The sequence below is a fragment of the Symphalangus syndactylus genome, chromosome 12 (genome assembly GCF_028878055.3).
Source record: "Symphalangus syndactylus isolate Jambi chromosome 12, NHGRI_mSymSyn1-v2.1_pri, whole genome shotgun sequence".
NCBI lineage: Eukaryota > Metazoa > Chordata > Mammalia > Primates > Hylobatidae > Symphalangus > Symphalangus syndactylus.
In genome coordinates, this window is record NC_072441.2 from 95,344,106 (window position 1) to 95,371,267 (window position 27,162).

At 37.2% G+C, this 27,162-nt stretch overlaps 1 protein-coding gene across 9 annotated transcripts in view; it reads left to right on the forward strand.

The window, feature by feature from the left end:
* POU2F1 (POU class 2 homeobox 1) overlaps positions 1-27,162 on the forward strand; it is a 210,888-nt gene that overhangs the window by 112,138 nt on the left and 71,588 nt on the right. For 4 of the 9 annotated variants that reach the window (XM_063625101.1, XM_063625108.1, XM_063625107.1 and 1 more), the window contains exon 2: positions 3,997-4,062. In XM_063625101.1, coding sequence (XP_063481171.1) covers positions 3,997-4,062 — 66 coding nt within the window. Of the gene's footprint in view, positions 1-356; positions 853-3,996; positions 4,063-9,498; positions 9,786-27,162 lie in introns of those variants that run through there. The other 5 variants (XM_063625102.1, XM_063625106.1, XM_063625100.1 and 2 more) reach the window with 5 other exon arrangements.

Here is a 27,162-nt window from a genome sequence, read left to right on the forward strand (position 1 = left end):
CCTTGCTAATTGTTTCCTTGGGATTATTTGGATTGTGTAGAAAGCTTTTTGCAAATCCTCTTATTACTGAAGTCATTGTTGCCAGCAGGAATAAGATTAAAGGTGCTTAAGTCTGTAGGGTTGCTTCTAATTTGTACGTGTCATTTCAGTGGCATTTTAACAGAACTCTGTCTCCTGTACCTCCCTTCTCCCTTGGTACTATCTCCAGTTAGGTCCAAGAAGCCAGGCCATTGGAAGAAGTCTCATTTTATCCTCCTAATTATTATGCTGGCACTCAGGAGATAATTTTTCCCTTCATGCACTGCCAATTAATATGCAAATAGCCTGATAAATATTTATGCAACGATTTAAATTATGCAGGGAGTGCTTTCAGTATATTCTGTAAATGAATTGTTCATGGACTTCAAAGTGCTGGCTGCTGTGCTAACGAGAAGAGATTTGCATAAGGCCCTAATCACGCGCATACTGATTAAGCTTCATTATGGAAACTGCCAGCTGCAATCTTTGTTTCTATTTTATTACAAAAAGAGGAACTTTTTCATGCTTCAGTTGCCTTGACAATGTCAGTCCTAGCTGGTAGGAGAGACTAAAACTCCTCTGAGCAACTGAAGTTTCCTTATTCAGTTGAAGATTGCTATGGTGTAACAGAAGTTGTATTTTGCTTTTCCCCTTAATCCACTTTCCACCCTATGCAACCCCCCTCTTCTCTCTTAAGAACATACTGTAGATTTGTTAGAAATAGTAGTACCTTCTTTCCCCACCCTAAACTGCTACCTGTTTCTTCCTTGTTTGGACTCTCTGCTCCTCTAGAAGATTTCACAGCAATGCTGGACTGCAGTGACTATGTTCTAGGTGGGTACCAGCACAGTTCTTTTCTTAGAAGCTTTAATATGGAAATAGAGTGTGTCGGGTTGACTATGCATAAATGCTTAATCGCATATGCAGCCTGTGTGGGGGAGGGGGAAAGTTGGACTGAGCAGGGAAGGAGGAAAGCATTTGCAAAGCACAAGCTTACTTGAATTTGCAGTAGGTCCCTCCCTGTGACTAGCTCTTCTGATTCAGAGGGTATCGTTAGTAAATACAGTGAATTTAGAGTTCAGCTTGAATGAATATTTTTGCTTTTTGGAAATTCCTATTGAGAACATTTCATGTAGTTATAAAAACATCTTAAATCTGAAACAAGGCGTAACTGTACATAGATAATATATACATATTAATAAAAATGTTTTTCATACCTAATGAGAACGTCTTATACAAAAACCAAAATGCTCAGTGAAAAATAAGGTTGAGTCACAATGCAGAATAGTTTTTATAAATGTTAATAAAGAGGGTAATTGTACTGGTTGCTGCAATAGATCTGTTGATCGATTTCCAGATTTTAGAAACTATTAACTTTTCAAATTTTTGCTAGGATTAGTCCTCTTTTTAATTTTTTTAAAATCAACTATATACTCTAGATAACTACAACTTTAAATGTTGGAAAACCTTTTTAGAGTTTTCTCTATAGAACAGGAAGCCTTTTGGAGTGGAAGATGTCTAGCTTAAATTTGTTAAAACCATCTTCGGTGATGAAGATTTCAAATAAATCAAGGCACTTTGATTTTTAGATATATGGTGGCTAGTGGTGGTCATATTTTGTGTGGAGTTCTGTCTGTTTATATGCAGAATTACTGAGACTTTTTTTAGTTACTCTAGTCACCTGGAAAGTTAAATGATACGAACTCCAGGACTTGGATATCTTACATTTAAAACTTTTGCAAATGACTTTTTTCCTATATTGTCATTTTCTGCACTTGAAAATTGAAGCTGCTCTGGTCACCTTCATAGTTGCCAAAGATAAAGTAAAATGATACTTCTGAAGATGTTTGAATTCTTGTGCAGAAGGCATGGCCTAAACCCAGGGTAGCAGTATCTGCCCAGCACAGTAAAAGCCACTATGTAAAGGGTGAATGACAGAAACAACAAATTTATGTCAGGAATTCAATCTTGTATTTACTCTTAGATATTTACTTAGTTGGCAATTCAAAAAAAAGGAAAGAAAAATACCTTTTTGGAATATTTTTAACACATCATTTTAGAATTAGAAATTACATCTCTTACTTTCAGTTAGTAGTAAATATTATTTAAACAGTCTTCCCATTGTGCAATTTTATTTTTGTGTGTATGTGAAGTAATGTTTTATTTTTGTGTGTATGTGAGATAATTTTGTTAAATGCTTTTGATGCTCTTGACAGTTCAGTAGAAGAATCTGAGAAGATTCACTTAAAATACCTGTGACATAGTCTTTATAGATGGGAAAATTAGAATATGAATTGTACAAAGTCAGGCTCATGACTTGTTAAGAATTATGCTTATTTCTGCGGTGCTTACATATGTGAGAAAACTGTTACTCTTTTTATGAATGTTAACTGGTTGATCATTTTTTCCACTTTCCTTTAAAATTCATTTAAAGGAAGCATTGAGCAGTATGTATGCTAATAGTATATTCTATTACATTTGTTGTGATCTCTGTTGACTTTCATGAGATTTTGGTTGTCATTCAGAAAGCTGATTTTTCACTAAGTTGTACACCTGTTCCTTTCAAACCTTAGTATGCTTTCAGATGATATTTAAATTTCTCTGGACAGTGAGAAGAAGGAAGTTGTAGAACTGCCCTCATTTATGACCACAAACATATGAATTTTAACCCTTTGAACATCAGAAGACCAAACCAAAGTTATGACAGTACTGCCTAAGCCCATAAGACAAGCATCAGTTACAGAAACTTACTGTGTTAGAAAAGCTATTCCACATCTTCTTATTGGAAATGAAACTTATAAAAGAAAGACTCCTGATTTTTTTCTCATCTGTTATGCATGGGGATAATTCGACTGTAAAGAACATGGTTGAGAATTCTCTCTAGTGATTGTTTTGATTTTCCGGTTAGATGTTTAAGCAGATGACAAAATGTGGTCTTTGGTCAAAAACAGTATAGTTTAAACATTTATTCTCTGTTAATAACTAAAGTTAAATGGTTCTTAACTTATTTAACCACTAAATAAGTTAATGGGGGTAAAAGCAGAACTTGACAGTAAACTTGTTTGATTATAAATATTCTAAGTTTGAGTTTACAGTAGTAGAATAAGAGATATATTTATATATATTCCGTTTCTTACCCTTTCAAAAAGTTAGAAGAAAAGCAGAGTTCTTGTCTCTTCTCTTAATGTATTTTCTGGGATACCTAATATTGCTTGATGAAAACATTTTACTGTGGAAATAAACCTTCATTAAATAGATAACCCAGAAATGATAAACTCAAATTAGCAGTTTCATTTAGGATATTGAGGTATTACTTTAAGTGGGTGTGGTTGTGATGCAGTTTTGAAATTATTAGATATATCTATTATGCCTTATGTTATAACTTCTTGTGCTGGTTTATAGTTGAGGTATGAGTTTAATATGTTCTCACTTTGGCTAGTTTGGTTGGGGAGGGGAGTAAATTTGGAGATAATTTATCTTAGATGTGTTTTCTTTTAGTTCATAGGTTGAGTTACTGTCCCATCTATTATCAAGATTACCAGTGTGTTGTTTTGGTTATAATGAATGAATATCATTGCATATAGAAAAAGATACTTTATTTGGGAATAACATTTTATTTTGTGAGGTGCTTCCCCCCTTTCCAATTTTATTTCATGTTAAAAGCATTTATTCGTTTTACATATCAGACTTTCTAATTTTTTTCAGGTTACAGTTCTGCTGTCTTTCTTTAAAGAATCTTAAAATTCTTTAAAAAGACAGTTTATTTGTGAATCCCTTCAGGGTCTGGGGAATTTTGAATTTCTTCCAGATAACCTTTTACTACAATTTCTAGTATTTTAGCCAGACATGTATACACTGGGTCTTAAACTATATGACTATAACATTAGTTAACCCTTTTTTCTGTCACAGTTTTGCCTCCTCAATCCCATCTCCATCCCCAGTTTTTTAAAAACCTTATTCACCTCTGATTTATTGCAGACTCAAGAATGAACAATCCGTCAGAAACCAGTAAACCATCTATGGAGAGTGGAGATGGCAACACAGGTAGGAGTTTTCTGATCTAGCTTTTTAATTAACTCTAGTAAAGCACAAAGAAGAAAGTTTCCATATAACTAGGACTTGTATTTGGCAAATACAGACCAATTTGAGTATTGAGTTGTCAAATATGATTCAGTCCTTTAGGAACTGGGAGGGATTATGTTTGTTTAAGATTACTTAACTTTCTTCTGCAGGCAGCTTCTTTGTTTTGCTTCTGTCTGTCAGACAAACTGTGCAGAAGTTAGGAAAATTGTCTTTGGGTCAGATAGTTTTGGGTATGAAATATGGGTTTACCACTTACTAGCTATGTGACTTTAGGCAATTTCCCCAATCTTTTTGAGACTTAATTTATTCAATTACAAAATGAGGATAATATATTTCAGGTTATTATGAGTATTAAAGGAGATAATATATATGGCATGTTAAGCAAAATGCCAGCTACACAGTAACCATTCAGTAAAATGTTATTTTTCTTACAGATGTTAATCAAAATAGTACATTTTATCTGTCCTACCTTTGATATAAATTATATTAAAAGTTATGATAGTAAGTAGTTATAAACACATACCCATTTCTAATACATTCTTTTATTTGGTAATTTTAAAAAAATTATACTTCATTAAACCTTTTATTAAGAGAAAATTATCATATAAATGAGAATACTGGGGCCCCATGAGAGAAAGGTAAATCTGTAAAGGATGGTTTGTCTCCACGGCTCATACACTTGAGTCAGTATATTGCTTAGAGGATGTAAGACTGTGTATCTTTATCATCTGCCAGAGGTGATACAGGGACTTCCCTGGTTTCTGGTAAAGGCATAAATCAAAATATGAAACCAAATAAGAAGACAGTTATGGGCAAGGATGAACAGAAAGTACTTGCTTCTAAAAACTAGGTTTTTCGCTTGCAGAGAGGGATCCCTTTTGACTTAACATTTTAAAAATGCTTAACTGTGGGTACTGGTAAGAATGAGAGGCACTCTTAATTTGTGGTAAATGGCTGAGTTGGACTAATGTAGCAGTTTTCCTGCCTATATGTCTTTTGCTGTAAACTGTCCTATACCTGGAGATGCTTATGTTAATCTCTAAACTGTGCATACCTCTATGTGAAACTGAGCTGTGGGGCTTCCATGTTTACCCTGTTGTATTTAACACACTTCATAGTACTCTTACTGAGGCTAGCCAAGTAGACTTCTGTAGTATCTCTTAAGAAGGGAAAGGGCAGCATTGTATTCTGTCTGAATTGTCAGCCACAGTCTCATTTTTATTATTTCTCTGTCCCCTGTTTGGACTGCATCTTTCTTTCTTGTTCAGCACTGGTTCCTGTGCCAGTGCCGGTGCTTCAGCCACCTAGCTTAGGTGTGGGAAATGTTTGCAGAGAGAAATAGGGCAGCTGATCCCCTTAAGAGACTAGAGGGCAGGGCGGTGGGCAGGACACCTGTGCCTAAAGAACAGCTTCAAAGAAGAAACATACTCTTTTTTTCCCTAAGAGAAGATAAGCAAATGATTGGAAAACACTGAAAATAGCCATTACATCAGACTACATGGAAATCCCTGTATCTACTTTAATGCTACTACTGTAATAGCAGTTTCAGCAGTTACCATTTATTGAGCAATTACAACACGTTTTTTTTTTTGAGATGGAATTTCACTCTTGTTTCCCAGGCTGGAGTGCAGTGGTGTGATCTCGGCTCACTGCAACCTCTGCCTCCTGGGTTCAAGCAATTCTCCTGCCTCAGCCTCCCGAGTAGCTGGGATTGCAGGTGCCAGCTACCATGCCCAGCTAATTTTTTGTATTTTTAGTAGAGACGGGGTTTCACCATGTTGGCCTTGAACTCTGTGTGTATTACCTGATTTCAAATTAAATTATTTTGACAAGTTAGATACCATTATTTCAAATTATAGGAAATTGAGGCACAAAACCAGCCAGGAAATAAAGGCAGGTTTAGGATTCACAGCCCACATGTAAGTTTCCCCATGAAGTGCAATAAAATAAAACTGAAAATTTAAGCAACACATTGTGTATGTCCAGACCTGTATAAGGTAAGTTCTGACTGGAGCACTTGTTGTAACCATCTTGTGAATTTCTTGCCTCGTTTTAATACAGAATGTGTGGCAGACTGGTTCCTATCATAGACTTTGCATATTTACTTACCATGTTTGATATATTAGATATAAAATTACAGTTTATTTAGATAATTATGCTTACAAATTGACTTTTACTTAAGCATATAACAAATGAGCCTTCAGACTCTTGAGTTGTTAGTTAACTATTCTTTTTTTGGTAGTTTATGAAAGCGAGTAAAATGTTTAAGCGGAAGAACCCTTAGCATTGTAATAAAACTGAAGCCTCACAATTTCTGGATTCAGAGTATGTTTGTGTAGATCATTTTTTCCTGAAATGTTTACAATTGTAATAATTTTGATTTGTGATGCTTTGAGGAGAATGATATTGTAAAATTATTTTAAGATTGTGTTGATACGTTAATTCTATGCCTTTCTTCTGTCATTGATTTGAGAAGCAAAATCAAATGATGCACTTTTTGTCATAGTCCTTATATGTTTGCAGAAAGTTTATAGTTTAGGTTTTTAAAAACTGTATTCCGTAAGTGCCCGTTCCATGTGTAAAGTACTATAATCAGTGTTATTAGGATGTACAATGCAAATAGATGAAATAACCCTCAGTCTTTAAGGAGTTAACAGTTCATTGAGAGGTAAGACAGATAAATAACTGATTCTGGATAGATTATGGTAAATAATTCAAGAGGAGGTATAGAAAAGTGCCATAGTGGTGTTAATTAGGTGTTTCTTTGAAGAAATTTGTGTATGTTTATAGGTCAGGTGGAAGGACCCATCAGGGAGCAGGAGAGTGGAGAAAGAAATACAATTAATTGAACCAAGGTAGGGGTGAAGGTCTAGGATCAGAAGTGCAGAATGAAGGGTTGACTCTGAACATGAAAAAAAGACTACCCCGTGTCTCTAAAACTGGGGAGAAGAAGCAAATATTATCCAGTAACAGAGAAAATTGAAATGGAAGGGAGAAGCAAAACTGAGCAATAATTCACATCAGATTGCTTCATTTTTCTCATTAAAGTAGTTGAGCTGGTCATCTGAGAGGAAGTCAGGGATAATAGTAATAATGGCAGCAGCTACTGTTCTTTGAATTCTTACTGTAGGTGTGTGGCTGGCCACTTTATTATATATACTTTATGTCATAATTGTTAAAATACTCTTACAAGGTTAAGTATATTTATAAAAAAGATTGATAAGCCTATTGATGGTCAGTCTCAAAGAAAATAAATGTGTTAGCATATCCAGCCAACCTAGTTATACAGCTGATCCTTGAATAACATGGATTTGAGCTGCGTGGCTCCACTTATATGCAAATATTTTTCATTAAATATGTTGGAATTTTTTTGAGATTTGCAACAATTTGGAAAAACTCACAAATGAACTGTGAAATATTGAGAAATATTTAGAAATATTAAGAAAATTAAAAGGTATGTAATGAATGCATAAAATATATGTAGATACTATTTTATCATTTATTACCATGAAATATCACAAGTGTATTAAAATTATAAAACCTTAAAATGTATCAAAATTTACACACACAAACAATCATATACATGGCACCATTCACAGTCTAGATAAATAGAAAGAAATGTAAACAATACCGTATTAAATCATAATTGGATAAAATTAACTGCATTACCTACTATACTACTGTAATAATTTTGTAGCCACCTCTTGTTGCTATTGCAATGATCTCAAGTATTGTGAGTATCCATTTAAAATGCCATGTGACCCTAATGATGTCACAGTGAACAGTTCATCCAGTAAATTGTGTATTGCAGTAAAAAGTGATCTCTCTATGTCCTTGAGTATTTTGCATCCTGTTTAGTGCAATAACCTAAACCTTAAATAATGCCATAAGACCTATACAAAATACCACTGGTGGTGCTGGAAGTGTTCCCCAAAGCAGAGGCAAGTCATGACGATACAGGAAAAATTTGAATTGCTTGATGTGTACTATAGATTGAGGTCTGCAGTTATAGTTGCCATCCATTTCAAGATAAATAAAGTGTAAGGACCATTTTTTTAAAAAAAGGAAAGGAAATTCATGAAGCCTTCACTGCAGCTACACCAGCAGACATGAAAAGCTTGAACTTTTTGCTAAATACCTTTTTATTTCATTGAAAATACAGGCCTGGTGCAGTGGCTCATGCCTGTAATCCCAGCACTTTGGGAGGTTGAGGTGGGCAGATTGCTTGAGCCCAGGAGTTCGAGACCAGCATGGGCAACATGGTGAAACCTTGCCTCTACTAAAAATATAAAAAACTAAGCCGGGCGCCGTGGCTCATGCTTGTAATCCCAGCACTTTGGGAGGCCAAGGTGGGCGGATCACCTGAGGTCGGGAGTTTGAGACCAGCCTGACCAACATGGTGAAACCCCATCTCTACTAAAAATACAAAAAAATTAGCCGGGGATGGTATAGCTGTAATCCCAGCTACTCTGGAGGCTGAGGCAGGAGAATTGCTTGACGCCAGGAGGTGGAGGTTATAGTGAGCTGAGATTGGGCCATTGCACTCCAGCCTGGGCAACAAGAGCAAAACTCCGTCTCAAAAGAAAAAAAAAAAAAAAAAAAAAAAACGAGGTGTAGTGGTGCACACCTGTACTCCCAGCTGCTTGGGGGAAGAGGTGGAAGAATCACCTGAGCTTGGGCAGTCGAGGCTACAGTGAGCTGAGATCACGCCACTGCACTCCAGCCTGGGTGATAGTGAGACCTTGTCTCAAAAAAAAAGAAAGAAAAAAGAAAATGCAGCTTTTATGTGAGTGCAACATTGCTATAAGAAAGACATACCTTTGGACTCTAGTGTGATTTGAGAGGAAGCACAGTTGTTATACGACAACTTAAAAGGCAGGTGAAGGATCTAAAGCTGGAGAATTTAATGCCAGCAAAGGATGGTTTGATAATTTTAGAAAAATGTTTGGCTTTAAAAATGTCAGGATGACGGGAGAACCAGCTTTTGCCAACCAAGAGGCAGCAGACCTCAAGTTCTCAGATGCCATGGAGAAAATCAATGAAGGCCGTCTGTGGTGGCTCACACCTGTAACCGCACCATAGCCTGGACCCCATCTCTACCCCCACCCCACCCCCTGCAAAAAAAAAAAAAAGATAAGACAAAAGAAGGAAAATCATTGAAGAGAAAGGATATCTGCCTGAACAGGTTTTTAATGCAGACAAAAGCGCCCCATTCTGAGAGGGAAAAAATGCCACAAAGGACATTTATTAGTAAGGAAAGACGTGAAAGTGCACCAAGATTTAAGGCAGGAAGGAATAGGCTAACAGTACTGTTTTGTGCAGATGCAATCGGGTTTATGATCAGGACAGCCCTATCTATATCCTATTAAAGACTGCTTTTTGCCTTCTTTTACAGCATGGACCCTTTTATGATATGGGCACTGAAACTAAAGCACATGGTGGAAGAAGGATTGGTAGCATATAGAAACATTTTTAGACAAATGAAAAAGCAAAAAAGTCAGAAATTACAGTGTATTTCCATAAAGTTACACCAAGTGTGCCTGCCTCTCCTGCCTCCCCTTCCAGCTTTTTGTCTTCTGCCATTTCTGAGTCAGCAAGACCCCTCCTGTTCCTCCTTCTCAGCCTACTCAGCATGAAGACAAGGATGAAGATCTTTGTGATGATCCACTTCCACTTAATGAATAGTAAATATATTTTCTCTCACTTAGGATTTTCTTTAGCTTACTTTACTGTAAGAATACAGTATATAATACATAAACAAATATGTTTTAGACAACTGTTTATGTTATCAGCAACGCTTCTGGTCAACAGTAGGCTATTAGTATTTGAGTTTTGTGGGAGTCAGATGTTACATGCAGATTTTCAACTGTTTGTGGGGTCGACACCCTTGACTCTGTTGTTCAGGGTTCAACTGTATGACCTTTCTGTAGCCTAGATCAGCAGTCCAAACTCAGGAATGAAGAAAATGGAACATTGGATTATTTTGCCAAAATAATATCCTATCACCAAAAAAGAAAGAGATAGAAGGGAATGGTAATATTTTTTATAACATAGTTGTTTGCACAAGGATGCTTCTCTTTGGAAAGATGATATTTCCCCATTCGTCCCTCTCCTCCACCTTTGGTAAACTCTATTCTGTGTTCTCAAGGTTGTTATTCCATGTTGTAGCATCTATCAGAACTTTATTTTTTTATAAGATATTCCATTGTATGTATATACTACATTTTGTTTATGCATTCATCTGTTAATGGACAGCTGGATTGTTTTTACTGTTTGGCTATTATGAATAATGTTGCAATGAACTTTGGTGTACAAGTATCTGTTTGAGTTCCGTTTTTCAATTCTTTGGGATACATACCTAGGAGTAGAATTGCTGGGTAAAACAGAACACAAACTTATTATCTTACAGTTTGGGGGGTCAGAGTCCTAAAATCAGAGTGTTGTAAGTGCTTTATTTCTTCTGGAAGTACTATGGAAAGTCCATTTCCTTCTCTTTTCCAGCTTCTAGAGACCACCTGCACTCCTTGGCTTATGGCCCCTTCCTCCATCTTCAAAGCCAGATGTATAGCATCATCAAATCTGTTTTCCTCCCTCCCTTTCCTGTCCCCCTCCTCCCCTCAACCCTGCTTCCATGATCATATTTCCTTCTCTAACTCTCCTGTCCCCATCTTTTCTTTAAAGGACACTTACTATCCTGAACTTCATTGGATTTGCAAAATACCTTTTGCCGTGTAAGGTAACAAATTCACAGCTTCCAGGAATTAGGATGATTATTAGGCCCATCTTTGATGGGCTGTTGTTCTGCTTTCCCACAAGATTTTCTCCTAAATTAAACCTGATCAACTCTATTTTAGATGATAGTTGGAAAAGTAAAGAAGTTGTTTGAAGTTTTACAAGATTTGGTAGGAAAAAACTAAATCAACTATTTTGATGTAAAGAAATATTGAGGGAAAAAGGCCTATTGGACAAACATTAAAGTTTTGCTCACTTTTAACTCAAAGAGCAGACCTCTTTCATCAGTACTCCTGAAAGATGGTTATCTGCCCTGTGCCTGGGTTCATGCACTGACACAGAACACAGTACTTTCTAATGTTACCTGTTCTCTGGTATTACAACTCTGTTTTTCTACATTCTTTTGAATTTTGTCCTTAGGAGTTTGTCATCTTTTAAGAAATTAAAGCTCTTCTGGAAGTCATTGTCACATTTTAACTCTTTTCCATTCATTTGACAATTTATTACAAATTAATTACTATAAAGTAGTAATTTATTATAAAACAATTTGTTATAATCATTTGTACTAGAATATGATGATAGTGGCTAGCATTGATTAAGTATTTACTGGATGATTTAAACATTTTACATAGTATCTCATTTAATCCTTATAAAAACCTCATGAAACATTATTTTTCTCTTTTTATAAATAAGGATCTCTTTTTATAAATAAGGAAGTTGAGGCTCAGAGATGTTTAGTCACCTGATGAAGGTCACACAGATAGCTATAAAAGGGAGCAGAACCATTCTTTTTTTGAGATGGAGTTTCACTGTCTTTGCCCAGGCTGGAGTGCAATGGCACGATCCTCTGCCTCCCGAGGTCAAGCAATTCTCCTGCCTCAGCCTCCCAAGAAGCTGGGATTATAGGCATGCACCACCACACCTGACTAATTTTGTATTTTCAGTAGAGACAGGGTTTCTTCATGTTGGTCAGGCTGGTCTCCAACTCCAGACCTCAGGTGATCTGCCCACCTTGGCTTCCCAAAGTGCTGGGATTAGAGGTGTGAGCAACTGCACCCAGCCCAGAACCATTCTTTTACCGTTTGAGCTATGTTGTTTCTTTTTTCTTTCTTTTTTTTTTTTTTTGGAGACAGAGTCTCACTCTGTCACCCAGGCTGGAGTGTAGTGGCACGATCTCGGCTCACTGCAACCTCCACCTCCTGCATTCATGCAGTTCTCCTGCCTCAGCCTCCCAAGTAGCCAGGATTACAGGTGTGTGCCCCCATGCCCAGCTAATTTTTGTATTTCTAATAGAGACTGGGTTTCACAGTGTTGCCCAGGCTGATCTTGAACTCCTGGCATCAAGCGATCCACCTGCCTCGGCCTCCTGCTGGGATTATAGGTGTGAGCCACCATGCCTGCCCTGTTGTTTCTTTTTGTCTCCAATGCACAAAATACAGTACTAAGTAACATCAGTGAAGTTGAATAAAAGACTGATTTTGTTCTCAATAAATTTATCTTACAGAGAAAATATATATGAACATGTAATATAACAGAAATCGAGACAATTCCTGAGAAGTATGTGAACCCATGAGAATTCAGTGTAGGGGAAAAGTGTTTCTAGCTGGGAGGATCAGAGAAGGCTTTGGAGAAGGTGGAACTGAAACTGTATCTTACAGGCTGGGTAGGGTTTAAATCATGATGATGCTAGGCAATATATGTTCAGCATGAAGAAACAGTCAAAGCCGAGATGGGGGAAGAAATCTGTCCTAAATGTCTGTAATTCTTTCAGAAGATTTCTATTATGTCATCTGATTTCTAGATCTTTTATCTTTTAGTCATTCACAGAATTAGACAGTATTCCGGTTCTTCAGACTTCATTGCAGCCTTTACCATCATTACCTTTTGCTTTATTATTATCTTTGAAAACTTACCATTTGCTTATTATTATAATTTTTTATAATGAAGGTAAAAAGAATATTTAAATATTATATTTTAATATAAATGTTAATATATTTAATAAGATTTTCTGATATTTGTTTTGTAATGTGAAAAATTGTTTTAAAGCAGCTGACTCATCTGTTGTAATGAATTTACAGTCAATTAACTGTCTTTTTTCATCTGAATTATGATAGATAGATCGAAGCCTTCCCTATGCTGTCCTTTTTCACTTGCTTTTTTTCATTCGAATTGAAAGGGGAGAGTTCCCTGACCTCCCTTGCAGGACATGCGACAGGGAGTGGCTCATATGTTTGGCTGCCACACGCTCAAACCTCTTAGAGGAAGGGAAGCACACAGACTGGCAGGTGCAGGAGTTGGGGTAAGCATTTTCTGGGCTCTGGCCACATGGTAGTGTCTAGGGGTAGGTGTCTGCAACTCCCGAAGCCCAAGTGGGCACATGTTTTGGTGCACTCTTTTAGCCTTGCCATCCACAGACAGCTTAAGTGTTAGCTCAGTGATCCTCTTGGTACCCAAGTCCCTGTGTGGCGTCCAGGAAGAATCAGGTCACACATGGACTTGAAGGATGAATTCAGGGGTTTTGTTGTGTGGTGGAGGTGGCTCTTAGCAGGATGCATGGGGAGCTGGAAAGGGAATGGAATGGGAAGATGATCTTCCCCTGGAGTTTGGCCATCCAGCAGCTGATCTCCTCTTTGACCGCCCCCAGTCAAATTCCTCTCGACATTCAGACAGTCCTTCTCTTCTCTTCTGCCACACCATTCTGCCATTCTTCTGCTCTACTGTTCATGTCTTCTGGAGCCTGGGGTCTGGGGGTTATATGGAGCCACGATAGCGGGGTATGGCAGGCCAAAAGGCAACTTTTGGGTGCGAAAACAGAAATACCTGTTCCCATTTAGGACCACGGGTTTCCAGGCTTGAGAGTGGGGCCTTTGCTGGAGAACCACCCTCTTCTACCCAATATTTCCCTGTCTTCTGTTCATATCAAAATGACTTTTCCCCAGGATAATAGCACTATATTTCAGGCAAATGAATATGTCAAAAGAAATTTGTTAATATAACCTAATATACATAAATACAATAGTATATTTGGAATACTATTTATGGGCTAGTATTCCAAAAATATTGTCATCCAAAGTTCCTAGTAACCAGTGATCTTATTAATTCTTTGGGATTTACTAGTGCTATGGCTGATATTAGGACATTATATTCATAAAAGAGCATGATCAGATATCATTTTCTCCATGGTGAAGAGAAAGAATCCTGAAAGACCAGGGTACCAGTGAATAGACTTGCTATTCTTCATCGTAATTTAACAACTTGATGCCTTGAACCAGCACTAGTTTTGGAAATAATTTCCAGATGAAATACCAGTGTTTTCCAGAGAAGCCTCAAAATAGACCTCAAGATAGTTCTTGTTAAACCAGAATGGAGCATTTGCAAATTTCAGACACTTAAGGATTATTTTCCTTTTGAACTTACGTTAATCCAGAGGCCATTTTTAATATTCTTACTGCTTTTATTATTATTTTAAAATTTATTACATATTTTATTGTGTAGACTACATTCTGCACTGGCCAAGCTGCTCTTATAAGCCTGAGAGTAGAAATACTAATTTTTTTTGGAGTACCTTTATAGCTAATTTTTAATTAGTGGGTCATTGAAAGTGGCTGAAACATTTCCAGAGCGCCTCAGGAGCTCAGTGAAGGATCTTGGTGGTTTAGGAGCAAATATCAAACACCTGTAGGAAAGATAGACCTCCCTTTAGTGTTTGATTTGATTGATGTCAGTTACAGGATATGGCTTCTACAAGATTCTGATCAGTACATATTGAGAAACTTGCCCTGGCTCTGCTTACTGGTGCACATGGGGATTTTAAAACTTTAGGTCACGGGTGGGGGTCAAGGGGAAGAAGGGTGCTATAATTACTGAAGCTGTGCGAATAGGAAGTGACATCTGAATTAAGATTATACTTTTGTTAAATGACTGAATGAGCAATTGATCTTTTTGACATGAGATAACCCAGTAACAAATTTAGAATTTTATAGGTAGTATCTGTTTTTGTTCATTACTAATAGAAATTCAGAACATTAAAGAGAGGATTTGTTTCTAAAATGCTGCTTTTGGCACAGATTATTAGAGATTGTCTATAATTTTCTCCCTTCTCCCTTAGAGAGCAGCTTAGTTTTATTTCATGTTACTTTTTTCATTTTTTTTCTAACAGATATTAAAGAATTTTTGGTATAAAAGAATTTTCCAGCCATGTTATACTTTACATCTTGCTTGAAGCCGAAAACTAGACTCCATTATTCTTTCAATTAGACCCATTATATAGCATCCTGGCCTAGAGCAGTGGCAATAGAAGCTAGGGGTCAAATTTTCTTTTTTCTTTTCTTTTTTTTTTTTTTTTTTTGAAGAAGGAAGGAAAGGGAGTAATTTAAAATGAATACTTGTATTTGCCTCGGGGCTGGAAGAGATGTGGTACCATTCTCTGAGTAGGAACTGTACTGTTGGGGAGTAGACTTGACAATGAGATGATGAAACATTTCAATACTGAAAATGGTGTACTTGGGGTGCCTTGTGGTGCTTGCATGTGAAGATGTGGGCAATTGAAGATAGAGATAGGTTCCTGAGGAGAGGTGTAAGAGTCTTTAACGGGGAGATGCTACAGGGAGGAGAGTGGAATCAGCCAAGAGGACCAAGGACGGAGCTCTTCTACGGTGTTGAAAGGGCTGGCAGAGGAAGAGGAGCCCATGCCTTTGTTGTCCAATAGGATGGACACTGACTGCATGTGGCTCTTTAAATTTAAATTAAATTAAATTAAAAATTCAGTTTCTCAATCATACTAACCACATTTCTGGTGTTCAGTAGCCACGTGTAGTTAGTGGCTACCATATTGATCAGTACATATAATAGAACATTTCCATTATCACAGAAAGGTCTATTGGACAGTGCTTAAAATAGACTAAGAAATAAAAACTATGGAGATCAGATGTGAATCAGACCAGTGAACTCATGGAGTTAGCATTCAGTTTGGTTAAGTCCTGCCATAGGAGCCTTAAAATGTGACCCTTGAATTTGACAATTAGTTACTGTGGGCCTTTTAAAGATTTTAGTTAAGTGGTTTGGAAAGAAATTGCTGTGGTTAAGAAAGTAAATGGTTATGTAAAGGGAATGATAAATGTAAGCAACTCTTTTAATGGAAGTTCTATATGGGGCTATGTTTCATAGTAGTTAAAAGCTCAGGCCCTGAAATCAAACCACATGGATTCATATCTTGCTCCTTTCGCTTGCTAGTTGTATTACCTTAGGCAAGTTACTTTTTTCATGTTAGAGTTTTTCTTAGCTGTAAGATGGAGATAAATAATAATCCATCTCATAGTCTTGTTGTATACACGGAAAGCAAGTAGGTATGTGGCTCGGTCCATTCACCATCAGTGTTAGCTATCTATTAGGAGGAAGGGGAGGATGATAGAGAAGGAAAGAGTGGGAGGGGAGGTTAGAAGGGCCTCCTAGTGAAGCAATTTGAATATGCTTAGATGCTAAGGGAAAAGAGCCAGTGTAGGAGGGGAGTGGCAAAGAAAGAACAGATGATGCAGCCATAAAAAGGAATGAGATCATGTCCTTTTCAGGGACATTGATGAAGCTGGAAGCCATCATCCTCAGCAAACTAACACAGGAACAGAAAATGAAACACCACATTTTCTCACTCATAAGTGGGAGTTGAACAGTGGGAACACATGGACACAGGGAGGGGAACATCACACACCAGGGGTGAGGGTGAGGGGAGGGAACTTAGAGGATGGGTCGATAGGTGCAGCAAACCACCAGTGGTACACGTGTACTTATGTAACAAGCCTGCATGTTCTATGTATCCCAGAACTTAAAGTAAAATAAATAAATAAATAAGAAAGAACAGATGAGTCAGGGATCCATTTTTGAGGAGAGGGGAGGTGTTGGGTTTCAGAGCACCTGGTGGCTGAAGTAGCCTAAAGTAGAAGATTCCTTTTTTTGTTGTTTTTTAGGTGAGAAATGGGAGAGTGAAGGAGGTAAAGACAGATTCAGATAGTAAGTTTTTAGGTAGAAGGGAATGTAAGAAAGCAGTCTAGAGAGGATTAGGAACAGTCAGTTAGGGATTTCCTTGTGATACAGGGAAAACGAAACTGGGAATAGAATGCAATAAAGAAGTCTAGGATTAAAATCAACAGTATCAGCAGGATTTGTAGCAAAGTGTCATAATCCAAGCTAGGAACACTGACATCAGATAAACTCAGAAGGTAAGGGGCATTCATTGTGTTTCTGAGGAAGGCCGGAAGCTGCTACCGTTTAACTGGCTCACATCTTACAGGGAAAGATGAGCAAGGGAGCCTCTGACTAGGTTGAGAGGCAGAACAGAGATGGAGCAAGGTCAATGTTTGATAATTTTCTCTACCAACAAAAATATTAATAAGATTTTAGGATATTAAAATAAGGTCTGTCTTTCTGGTTTTCTTGATCTTCAAATATATTTCACTTAAGTTCAATATTTAAGTTATTTGAAAAAAAATCTCAACAGCTGGTAAGTCATAAGACACTTATTTTTCTACAATTAAGAATAAAGTTAAGAGCCTGGAACAGTGGCTCCCACCTGTAATCCCAACACTTTGGGACACCAAGGCATGAGGATTCCTTGAGCCCAGGAGTTCAAGACTAGCCTGGGCAACATAGTGAGACCGCCATGTCTACAAAAAAAAAAAAAAAAACTTAAAAAAATTAACTGGGCATGGTGGCACATGCCTGTGGTCCCAGCTACTTGGGAGGCTAAGGGAGGAGGATTGCTTGAGTCTAGGAGGTCAAGGCTGCAGTGAACCATGATTGCGCCACTGCATTCCAGCCTGGGTGACAGAGTGAGACCCTGGATTTTTTTTAAATAAAAGAATAATGTTAATGAAAATCTGTTTTAACTGAGTCTTTCATCCAGATAGACTTAACAATTTAGCAAACAGCCACCTATAGAAATCTTGTCATGCATCACTGATAATGCGTTCATCTCTAAGGTGATGTATAAAAGTAATTTTAAAAATACACATACTATTATTACTTAGGAAGTAAAGGATATACAATCCAATCATTACAATCAAGTACAATCACTGTGGAGATTTTTAGCAGATAAGTAATACCCATTCATTCTATAAATCAGCAGTCCCCAACCTTTTTGGCCCCAGTGACTGGTTTCATGGAAGACAGTTTTTCCACAGACAGCGAGTAGGGGGTGGTTTAGGGGATGAAACTGTTTTTTACCTCACGTCATCAGTCATTAGTTAGATTCTCATAAGGAATGCACCACCTAGATCCCTTGCGTACACTGTTCACACTATGGTTCACACGCCTATGAGAATCTAGTGCCACCGCTGATCTGACAGGAGGCAGCGCTCAGGCAATAACGCTGTCTTGCCCACCACTCACCTCCTGCTGTGCAGCCTGTTCCTAGCAGGCCACAGACTGGCACTGGTCTTCAACCCAGGGGTTGGGGACCCCTGCTACAGATATTCTGTGTCATGAATTTTGATTATGCTTCTTACTGTTGTAGTGGCTTAGAATCTTTCTGTGGTTTTGTTTCTGTGATAAGTGATTCTCTTTCAGGATTTCCATTATCCCAGATTCTTCCCATTTTATGGCAGCTCAGATGGAAGAAACACTGTCCACACAAACATGCTAAAAAAATGAGCAGTAGCTAAGTTTTCCTAAAAGATCTTTTAGCTATTATTTATGTCTTGTGGTTGCTTGCCTTTCTGTGAACTTCATTTGGAATTTGTCCTTGCTTATCAAGGTGATATAGTGATGGGCACAGATACTGTCATTATTTCCTATAGGGTGTTGGAAATTTAGTCTATTGGTAATTTTGCCTTGACTGCCTTAAATTTACTTATAAATAGAAATATGTCAATAATGTATTTTTCCTCTTTATTATGTAGGTTTAATTGAAGTAGTATAATATTTTCATTACACATTAAAATGTAGTATAGTACTATCTAAAATATAACTTCTGGGTGATGAAAAATAGCCTTCACAAACTCAAGTTCCAAAATTTCTCAGGCCCTTATTCAAGAAATTGTTAATCTTATTTTCATGTGCACTTCTAACAGGGGTGCATTTCGTAACAGATCATAAGCAGCCATTTATACAGATGAGGCTGGCTGCTCTAGGAAAGTAAGCCAGTAGAGCAGAAACTGTCAGATTTATACCAGAACTGCAGAGTCTTTTATTTTCTTTTTTAGATTGAGGTGAAATGTGTAACTTAAAATTAACTATTTTAAAATGAACAATTCAGTGGCATTTAGTGTATTCACAGTGTTGTGCAGCTACCACTCTATCCAGTTCCAAAACATTTTCATCACCCCCAAAGGAAACCCTATACCCCTTAAGTAGTTGCTCTCCATTTTCCCCTCTCCCCAGCCCCTGACAACCACCAACCTGTAGTTTGTCTCTATAAATTTACCTATTCTAGGTATTTCATATAAATGGAATCATATGGTATGTGACCTTTTGTGTATGGCTTCTTTAACTTAGCATAATGTTTTCAAGGTTCATTCATGTAATAGCATATTATCAGTACTCATTCCTTTTATGGCTGAATGATATTCCATCATAGAGATATACCACGATTTGTTGGTGTTCCTTTGTCTCTTGATGGACATTTGGGTTGTTTCCACTCTCTTTGGCTTTTGTGAATAATGCTGCTGTGAATATTTATGTACATGGATTTGTTTGAGTACTTGTTTTCATTTCTTTTGGGTATATAGTCATGCATAACGTCAGGGATACATTCTGAGAAATGCCCCATTGTATGAACATCATAGAGTATGTTTCACAAACCAAGATGGTATAGCCTATGACATACCTAAGCTATATGATATAGCCTGTTTCTCCTAGGCTACAAATCTGTACAGTTAGTATACTGAATACTGTATGCAATTGTAACACAATGGTATTCGTGTATCTAAACATAGAAAAGGTACAGTGAAAATAGGGTATTATAATCATATGGTTCTGTTGTTGCTGATGGAAATGTCTTTATATGGTACGTGACTGTATGTCTACCAGTGAAGCTGCTGTGTGCACTTTTTGATGGTCCTTCGAATAGTTAAACATAGAATTACCGCCAAACTTTTTTCCGTAGCAGCTGAACCATTTTATATTTCCACAATCAATGTACAAGGATTCCAATTTCTCTGCATCCCTGCCAACACTTATTTTCTTCTTTAAAAAAATTACAGCCATTTTAATGGGATTAGATAATGTACTTCAAAAAGTAGCAACTCTTCATTCATTTTCCCCAGGAAATAATAATAACTGAAACCTCCTTTTTTCCAGTGTTTTTGTGTATTTTCCTCTATCTTATGGTCAAAATATCTTGTAATAATGAGATGAGAAGGGGCAATAATAAATTGTGTTTACATCTAAGCAGTTAGATGTTTGACTTTTCTCACCTTGGTTGTTTGTGCCTTACTCTCTTACCCTGAACTACCTGAATCACCTCATCTCTCCTACATCTTAGCCACACTAAACCTCTCAAAACTCTTTGTACCTTTCTAAAAGCAAGTAAGTGTTCTGCTTTGCTTGGCTTGAGGGCAGTGACATACCTTATTCTCTTTTGTGTTCTACCTTCCACTTTTTTTAGATACCACTTTTCATAGGTATCTTTTTTTTTTTAATAGTGCTTGTCTTTTGTATTACTTATTTACTTGTCTGCCACCCAAACCCAACTGTGAGCTCCTTGTAGTATGGGAATATGACTTTGTAACCCTAGGACCTAACAGGGTATTTAAAATTGTTAACATTCTTAGATTTTATTTTCTAACATGGCCATGGTGTCTTCTACTTTTGGTATAGAAATGCTTGGTATTTTCTTCCCTCACTCAACCTTTTCCAATTAATTCCATCTCATCCTCTTAAGATTCATCTGAAATGTTGTCTCCAGGAAGCTTCCCTGACGTTGCCTTCTCCCTTTCCCCTTAAAGTCTTCTTTTAATGTTCTTGTCAGTAGCCTATGTGGTATCTGTTTTATACTTTCCACATTGTATATATGTTTTTATGAATATGGAATTCATAAATGTATTGCCTGTGCACCCCAGCCAGACTCGCTATCCCTTTTCCTCTTTATTTTTCCATAGCATTTATTTCTATCTGATATTCGATATTTTTTCATTTTTATTATCTTATTTCCCAACTAGAATGTAAGCTCCATGAAGGACATTATTTTTGTCTCTCCACTGCTGTATCTCTGACACCTGGAACAGTGCTTGCTATACAGTATATGCTCAATATGTATTTTTTGAATGAATTAATCAATTAATGAATAGGCCTGAGAACTACTGAAGAGCAATGACTGTGGTGTATTCATTTTTATAACCTCAGCATCTGGACTATCAATTCTCAATAAATATTTATTGAATACAGCATTTATTTTTACAGCAGGATCTTTTGCTATATGATATTCCTGGTTCTCATTTGTTGTTGTTGTTGTTGTTTATTCCTAAATAATTATATAAAAGTAGAAAATGCACATAAGCAAAAATAATTGTTTCATTCAAAATAGGAGATGATTCAGTCATAAGTCTTGTGTATATAGGCATAATAATTTTATCCAAAGTCATTTCTTATAAAGGTAAAACTGTTCATTCAAGGGAAGAGAAATTTCTACTGAACATGAACACATCAGTTGGCTAAGATTTAAGAAGACAGCTGAATATTTTTATATTCATATTTCAAAGTAATCATTGCTTTGGAGTAGATTAAAAATAAAGGCTGTATAGGGTTTCAGGTGAATTTTGATTCACAAGAAAAGATTACATACACATCAAGTTAGATTAAGTTCCCAATAAGCCAATGATACTAATTATTATTGGGAGGCAAAGTCATTTCAAAACAGGTGTACTATACTAATGTAGTTTCCCTTGCCCCCTGCAAGTAGGATCATATCAGATGAGAGAATAAAAAGAGTACCTTGCCTTTTTACATATTCAGGATTTTGGTCTCCGTTGAGAATGAATCTTTTTTGTTCTTTTGTTGGAAATGGGCTATTTACAAATATTTTCCAGGGTTCCAGAAAACTCAGTTCTCTGCAACCAGCTTTCTTACTTTGATTTAATTCTATTTTGTCATCTGTGTGATTCTGATACTTGGTCTGAGACCTGTAGTAACAAATGTATTTCCATGCATTTAGCTAAAGAACATGGGGAACTGACATTGCAAAATACAGATTTTTTTTTCTTTTTAAAGTGTCATGATTTCCTTCAGATGTAGCTAGGTCCTGAACAGATGAGGCAGGAGAATTGCTTGAACCCGAGAGGTGGAGGTTGCAGTGAGCCAAGATCTTGCCACTGCACTTCAGCCTGGGTGACAGAGCAAGACTCCATCTCAAAAAAAAGAAAAAAAGAAAAAGAAAATATATTATCTGTGTTCGGCTGGGCACGGTGGCTCATGCCTGTAATCCCAGCACTTTGGGAGGCCGAGGCAGGTGGATCACCTGAGGTCAGGAGTTCGAGACCAGCCTGACCAACATGGAGAAACCCCATCTCTACTAAAAATACAAAATTAGCCAGGCGTGGTGGCGCATGCCTGTAATCTCAGCTACTAGGGAGGCTGAGACAGGAGAATCACTTGAACCCGGGAGGCCAAGGTTGCAGTCAGCCGAGATCATGCCATTGCACTCCAGGACGAGCAACAAAAGCGAAACTCCATCTCAAAAAAAAAGTATTATCTATGTTTTAATTTCTGGGCTCAAAAGGTTGATCTGTTTTGAAACTATCAATGTTGGCCAGGCATGGTGGCCCACACCTGTAATCCCAGCACTTTGGGAGGCTGAGGTGGGTGGACCACCTAAGGTCAGGAGTTCTAGACCAGCCTGGCCGACATGGTGAAACCCCATCCCTACTAAAAATACAAAAAATTAGCCGGGCGTGGTGGCACGTGCCTGTAATCTCAGCTCCTCAGGAGGCTGAGACAGGAGAATCGCTTGAACCAGGGAGGTGGAAGTTGCAGTGAGCTGAAATTGTGCCACTGCATTCCAGCCTGGGCAACAAGAGTGAAACTCTGTCTCAAAACAAACAAAACAAACAAAATTAGCTGGGTATGGTGGCACATGCCTGTAATCCCAGCTACCTGGGAGGCTGAGGCAGGAGAATCACTTGAACCTGGGAGGCGGAGGGTTGCAGTGAGCCGAGATCACGCCACTGCACTCCAGCCTGGTCAACAAGAACGAAGCACCGTCTCAAAAAAAAAAAAGAAAAGAAAAGAAACTATTAATGTTATATCTTAAGTAATGATTAAACATCCTAAGAAAAACTAGATTTTATAGGAGTTAAGATTTTGGAAACATTATTTATAGTTAGGCTGGCCCTTAAAGTCTTCTTGAAGGAAGTAGATTCCAGGCTGGATATTTCATAATGACTAGGACTTTCAGAGCTAGAGAGGAGGGTGAAGGATATCTGCATTTTCATCCTATTTGAGGGTTTCACCTTAGCTTTCTCCCTGACTCTCCTCTCCTCCCTCCCCCCTCTTCTTTTCTCCTTCTTTCCCTAATGTGTAATGTTTCCTCCGTCATTTATACATTTTAAAATTAATGTTCATAGGATATAGATTTCCATTCTCATTTATGGAAAAATGACAATAGGAATAGGATAAAGGAGAGGACTGTCCTCCCACCGCAAAAATAGGTGCACACCTGGGCAGAATTCAAACAGCAGAAGTTTATCTCTTTTAAGAGACTGGAGACTGATTGCTTTGGAGATGACATTGAAAGATAAATTGAAAGGATGCCCATTTGAGCAAAATTTTAGCAATAAAAATTTAAGCTGTTATCACAGTTTAATGGTAATACTCATCATGGTAGAGAATTTGAAAAATACAGAATAATGTATTCATTATTAACATTTTGATGCATTTCCTATTTGAAGACATTTTTTGACAAAGTTATCCTTTATAAAATGTAATATTTCTTGTGGGCTATAAAATTTGATTCCTTTTTAAAAAGTTTATTTTAATGTAAAAGAAATATAGTTGAAGTAGCTAGCTGTGAGATAGATAGCAAAGGCCCAGAATTCTACTACTTTGTCATCTTACGTCAACCCGTATGAGCCTGATCATGGCCTCAATTACTGATTTGTCACTTAGCTAATATTTGTGAATGAGCATTGAATTGGAGTCCTTCATCATTGGATGGTTTAGTAGAAAGGGCAGTTGGGAGAGAGTTGGGGCAGGGGTGCTAGACAGATCGGTGGAAGGCTTGGAATTTCAGTCTGAGCTCGATTACTATCCAGCTTAGTTATTTCAGTGGAAGTATTTATGTATATTAGAAGAAATTTCTTACTTATAAAACAAGGAGCTTGATTAGTTCTTTTTAATGTCCCTTTCAGCTCTACCATTTCCAAAATATGAAATAAATAGAATCATGTGGATGTACCCTTTGAATCTGGCTGCTTTTGCTTAGTATAGTGGGCTTGAGATTCATATTCATCTGTGTCATGTGTACTTTAGCTCAATTTTATTTCTTCCCTCACTCCCACAAAATGTTGAGGAAGTACCAAATGTGTTTTCATAGTAAGAAGGTATAGATTATTGCTTTTGGGTTAGAGAGATGGGAAACATGAAAGAAAATAGCATTTGAGCCGAGCGCTGAAAGATATTTAAATGCCTGAATCCTGTGCAAAGCTGAGTAATATCAACTGTTCATGAAGGGAAGAAACCTTTGCCTATTTGATCCTTGACTGCTGGCTATGAAGAGAGAAACAGAACTTTCTTGGAGATGAGGACTCTCCAATGCTTGAACTTAATATAAATCCAACCATCTCTCAGCTGGGTCTTCACTGTCACTGGTGCTAACCCTGGATTCACCTCTAATTTATTCCCTGTCACATTTTTTCATTGCATATTTCCAATCTTCTCTATTTCTGTTTTGCTCTTTCGTTTTCTGAAAATATCTGCCGTTGATTACTGAAAAAATTGTAGCTGTCTAATTTGAGCCTCACCACCTCCCTCTTCAATACTTTACATTTTTCTGTTTTTACCTACCTTCTCCTTTTTTTTGCATTTAACAAAGAAATATCTCTCTTTACCCCCACCGCCTCCATTATTTGAATTGTCTTCTCGTACCCTTCAGGTTTCTGCCCTATCTTTTAACCTGCTATTGTTCTTAACCTTTTCAGCATAACCCTTCACAGACTCTTTCAGTCTTTTAAGTTTCCTCAGGTTTTATCAACCTCAAGTCTTTGCTTCCACCCTATCTGCCCCTTTGAATTATCATCCTCACACTGTCCCACCAGTACCTGACTTATGAAAGAAACGATCCTCACTCACCACCTTGGCTTCATTATTACCTGCTTTTGCCTTTATTCCTTGCAATATGGATGTGTACCCAGAATTTTGTTGCACTTTTTTTTATTGTTGATTCTTTTACGATTTTATGCAAAAGTAATTGTAAAAACTTGTATGTAAACATGAATGTAGTGTTTTAAGTACTCATATCTACCACTGTGGCCATAAAGTAGAATGTTACCATTCCTCAGAAGGCTTCTGTAGGCCCACCCTGAACATATTCCATTCTTCTACCACAAAAATAACCACTATCCCGAAGTTAGCATTAATGGTGACATTGCTTTTCACTCAAAATATTTTTCCATCTACATATTTATCCTCAAATAACATATTACTTAGATTTGCCTGTTTCCATAATGAAATTGAATTATACTGTACCATGGATATTTTATTACTGATTTCTTTTGCTCAACATTATGTGTTTGAGATTCATCCATGTTAGTACATATACCTATAATTCATTTTCACTGGATATAGTATCCCATTGTGTGACTACATTAGAATGTTTGTTTATTCCATTATTGATGGACATTTGGGTTATTTCTAGGCTTTTGCTATTAGAAATAATATGGCTATAAATGACTTTGTACTTAACTCTTGATACATATATGTGAAAAATTCCCCAGAGTATTTTCTTTATTTTTATTTATTTATTTATTTATTTGACAGAGTCTCACTCTGTCACCCAGGCTAGAGTGCAGTGGCGCAATCTCAGCTCACTGCAACCTCGGCCTCCCGGGTTCAAGCAATTCTCCTGCCTCAGCCTCCCTAGTAGCCGGGATTACAGGCACCCTCCACCACGCTTGGCTGATTTTTATATTTTTAGTATAGACAGGGTTTCACCATGTTGGCCAGGCTGGTCTCGAACTCCTGACCTCAGGTGATCTGCCCGTCTCGGCCTCCCAAAGTGCTGGGATTACAGGCGTGAGTACCCAGAGTATTTTCTTAATAGTGTTATTGCTGAACTTGTTCTAATGTTACTTAGTACTGCCAGCCAGTTTTCCAAAGCATTTTTACTGGTTTATACTGCTACTAATAGCAACTGGGATTAACCAACTTCGCAATTTTAGCCAAGTTATCAGGTGTAAAATGGTATCTCATTGGGGTTTTAATTTGCATTTCCATAGTTTCCAAGCAGATTGAACATCTTTTCCTGTGTTTATGGGCCATCTGTGTTTCTTCCTTTGTTAAATTCCTATTCATTTATCTTGCCTATTTTTTCTGTTGGGTTGGCTTTTTCTTATTGACTCAGGAGTTCTTTGTGTATTCTGAATACTAATCCTTTGTCGTTTGTATGGATTGTAAATATTTTCTTTTTTCAATTCACTTTATGTAGCCCTTTGATGAGCTTTTAATTTTAAAGTAGTTAAATTTATGTGTTTTCATCTTTTGGTTCTTGATAAAGAAATTCTTCACTTTCCCAAGGTTAGAATGATACTCTTTTATGTTATCTTCTAAGAATGTTATAGTTTTGCATTTCACATTTTGGCTTTTAATCCTTCTGAAATTTTCTTTTTTCTTTTTTTTTTTTTTAGTGTAGTGTAATGTGTCTAGTTTTTTGTTTTTTTTTTTTAAATAGATACCCAGCTACCCCTTTATTAAAAACTCCACCCTTTCCTCATTGATCTGTCATGTTTCATCCCTTCCTCACCTCTGTCATGTTTCAAGTGTTCATAGGTGTGTGTACCTCTGTCTCTAGACTCTGCACTGGTATATGTGTTGATCCGTATGCTAATACCACACTGCCCCAATGATTATTGCTCTGTAAATGTTAATGTCTTGATAATCCACGTCTCCATGTTTTAAAGAACATCTTGGCCCCATGCCATTCTATGTAAATTTTAGAATCAACTTGTTAAGTTCTACCCCTCCGCTCCAAAAAAAAGACAAAGAGAGAAAATAATTTATTGAGATTTTGATATGAATTTACTTTGAATCCATAGGTCAGTTTGGGGAGAACTGACATTTTTACAATATTGAGCTGGCATCTGTCTATACAACTGGCATACTATAATAAGTGCACACTTTTAATTACCATTT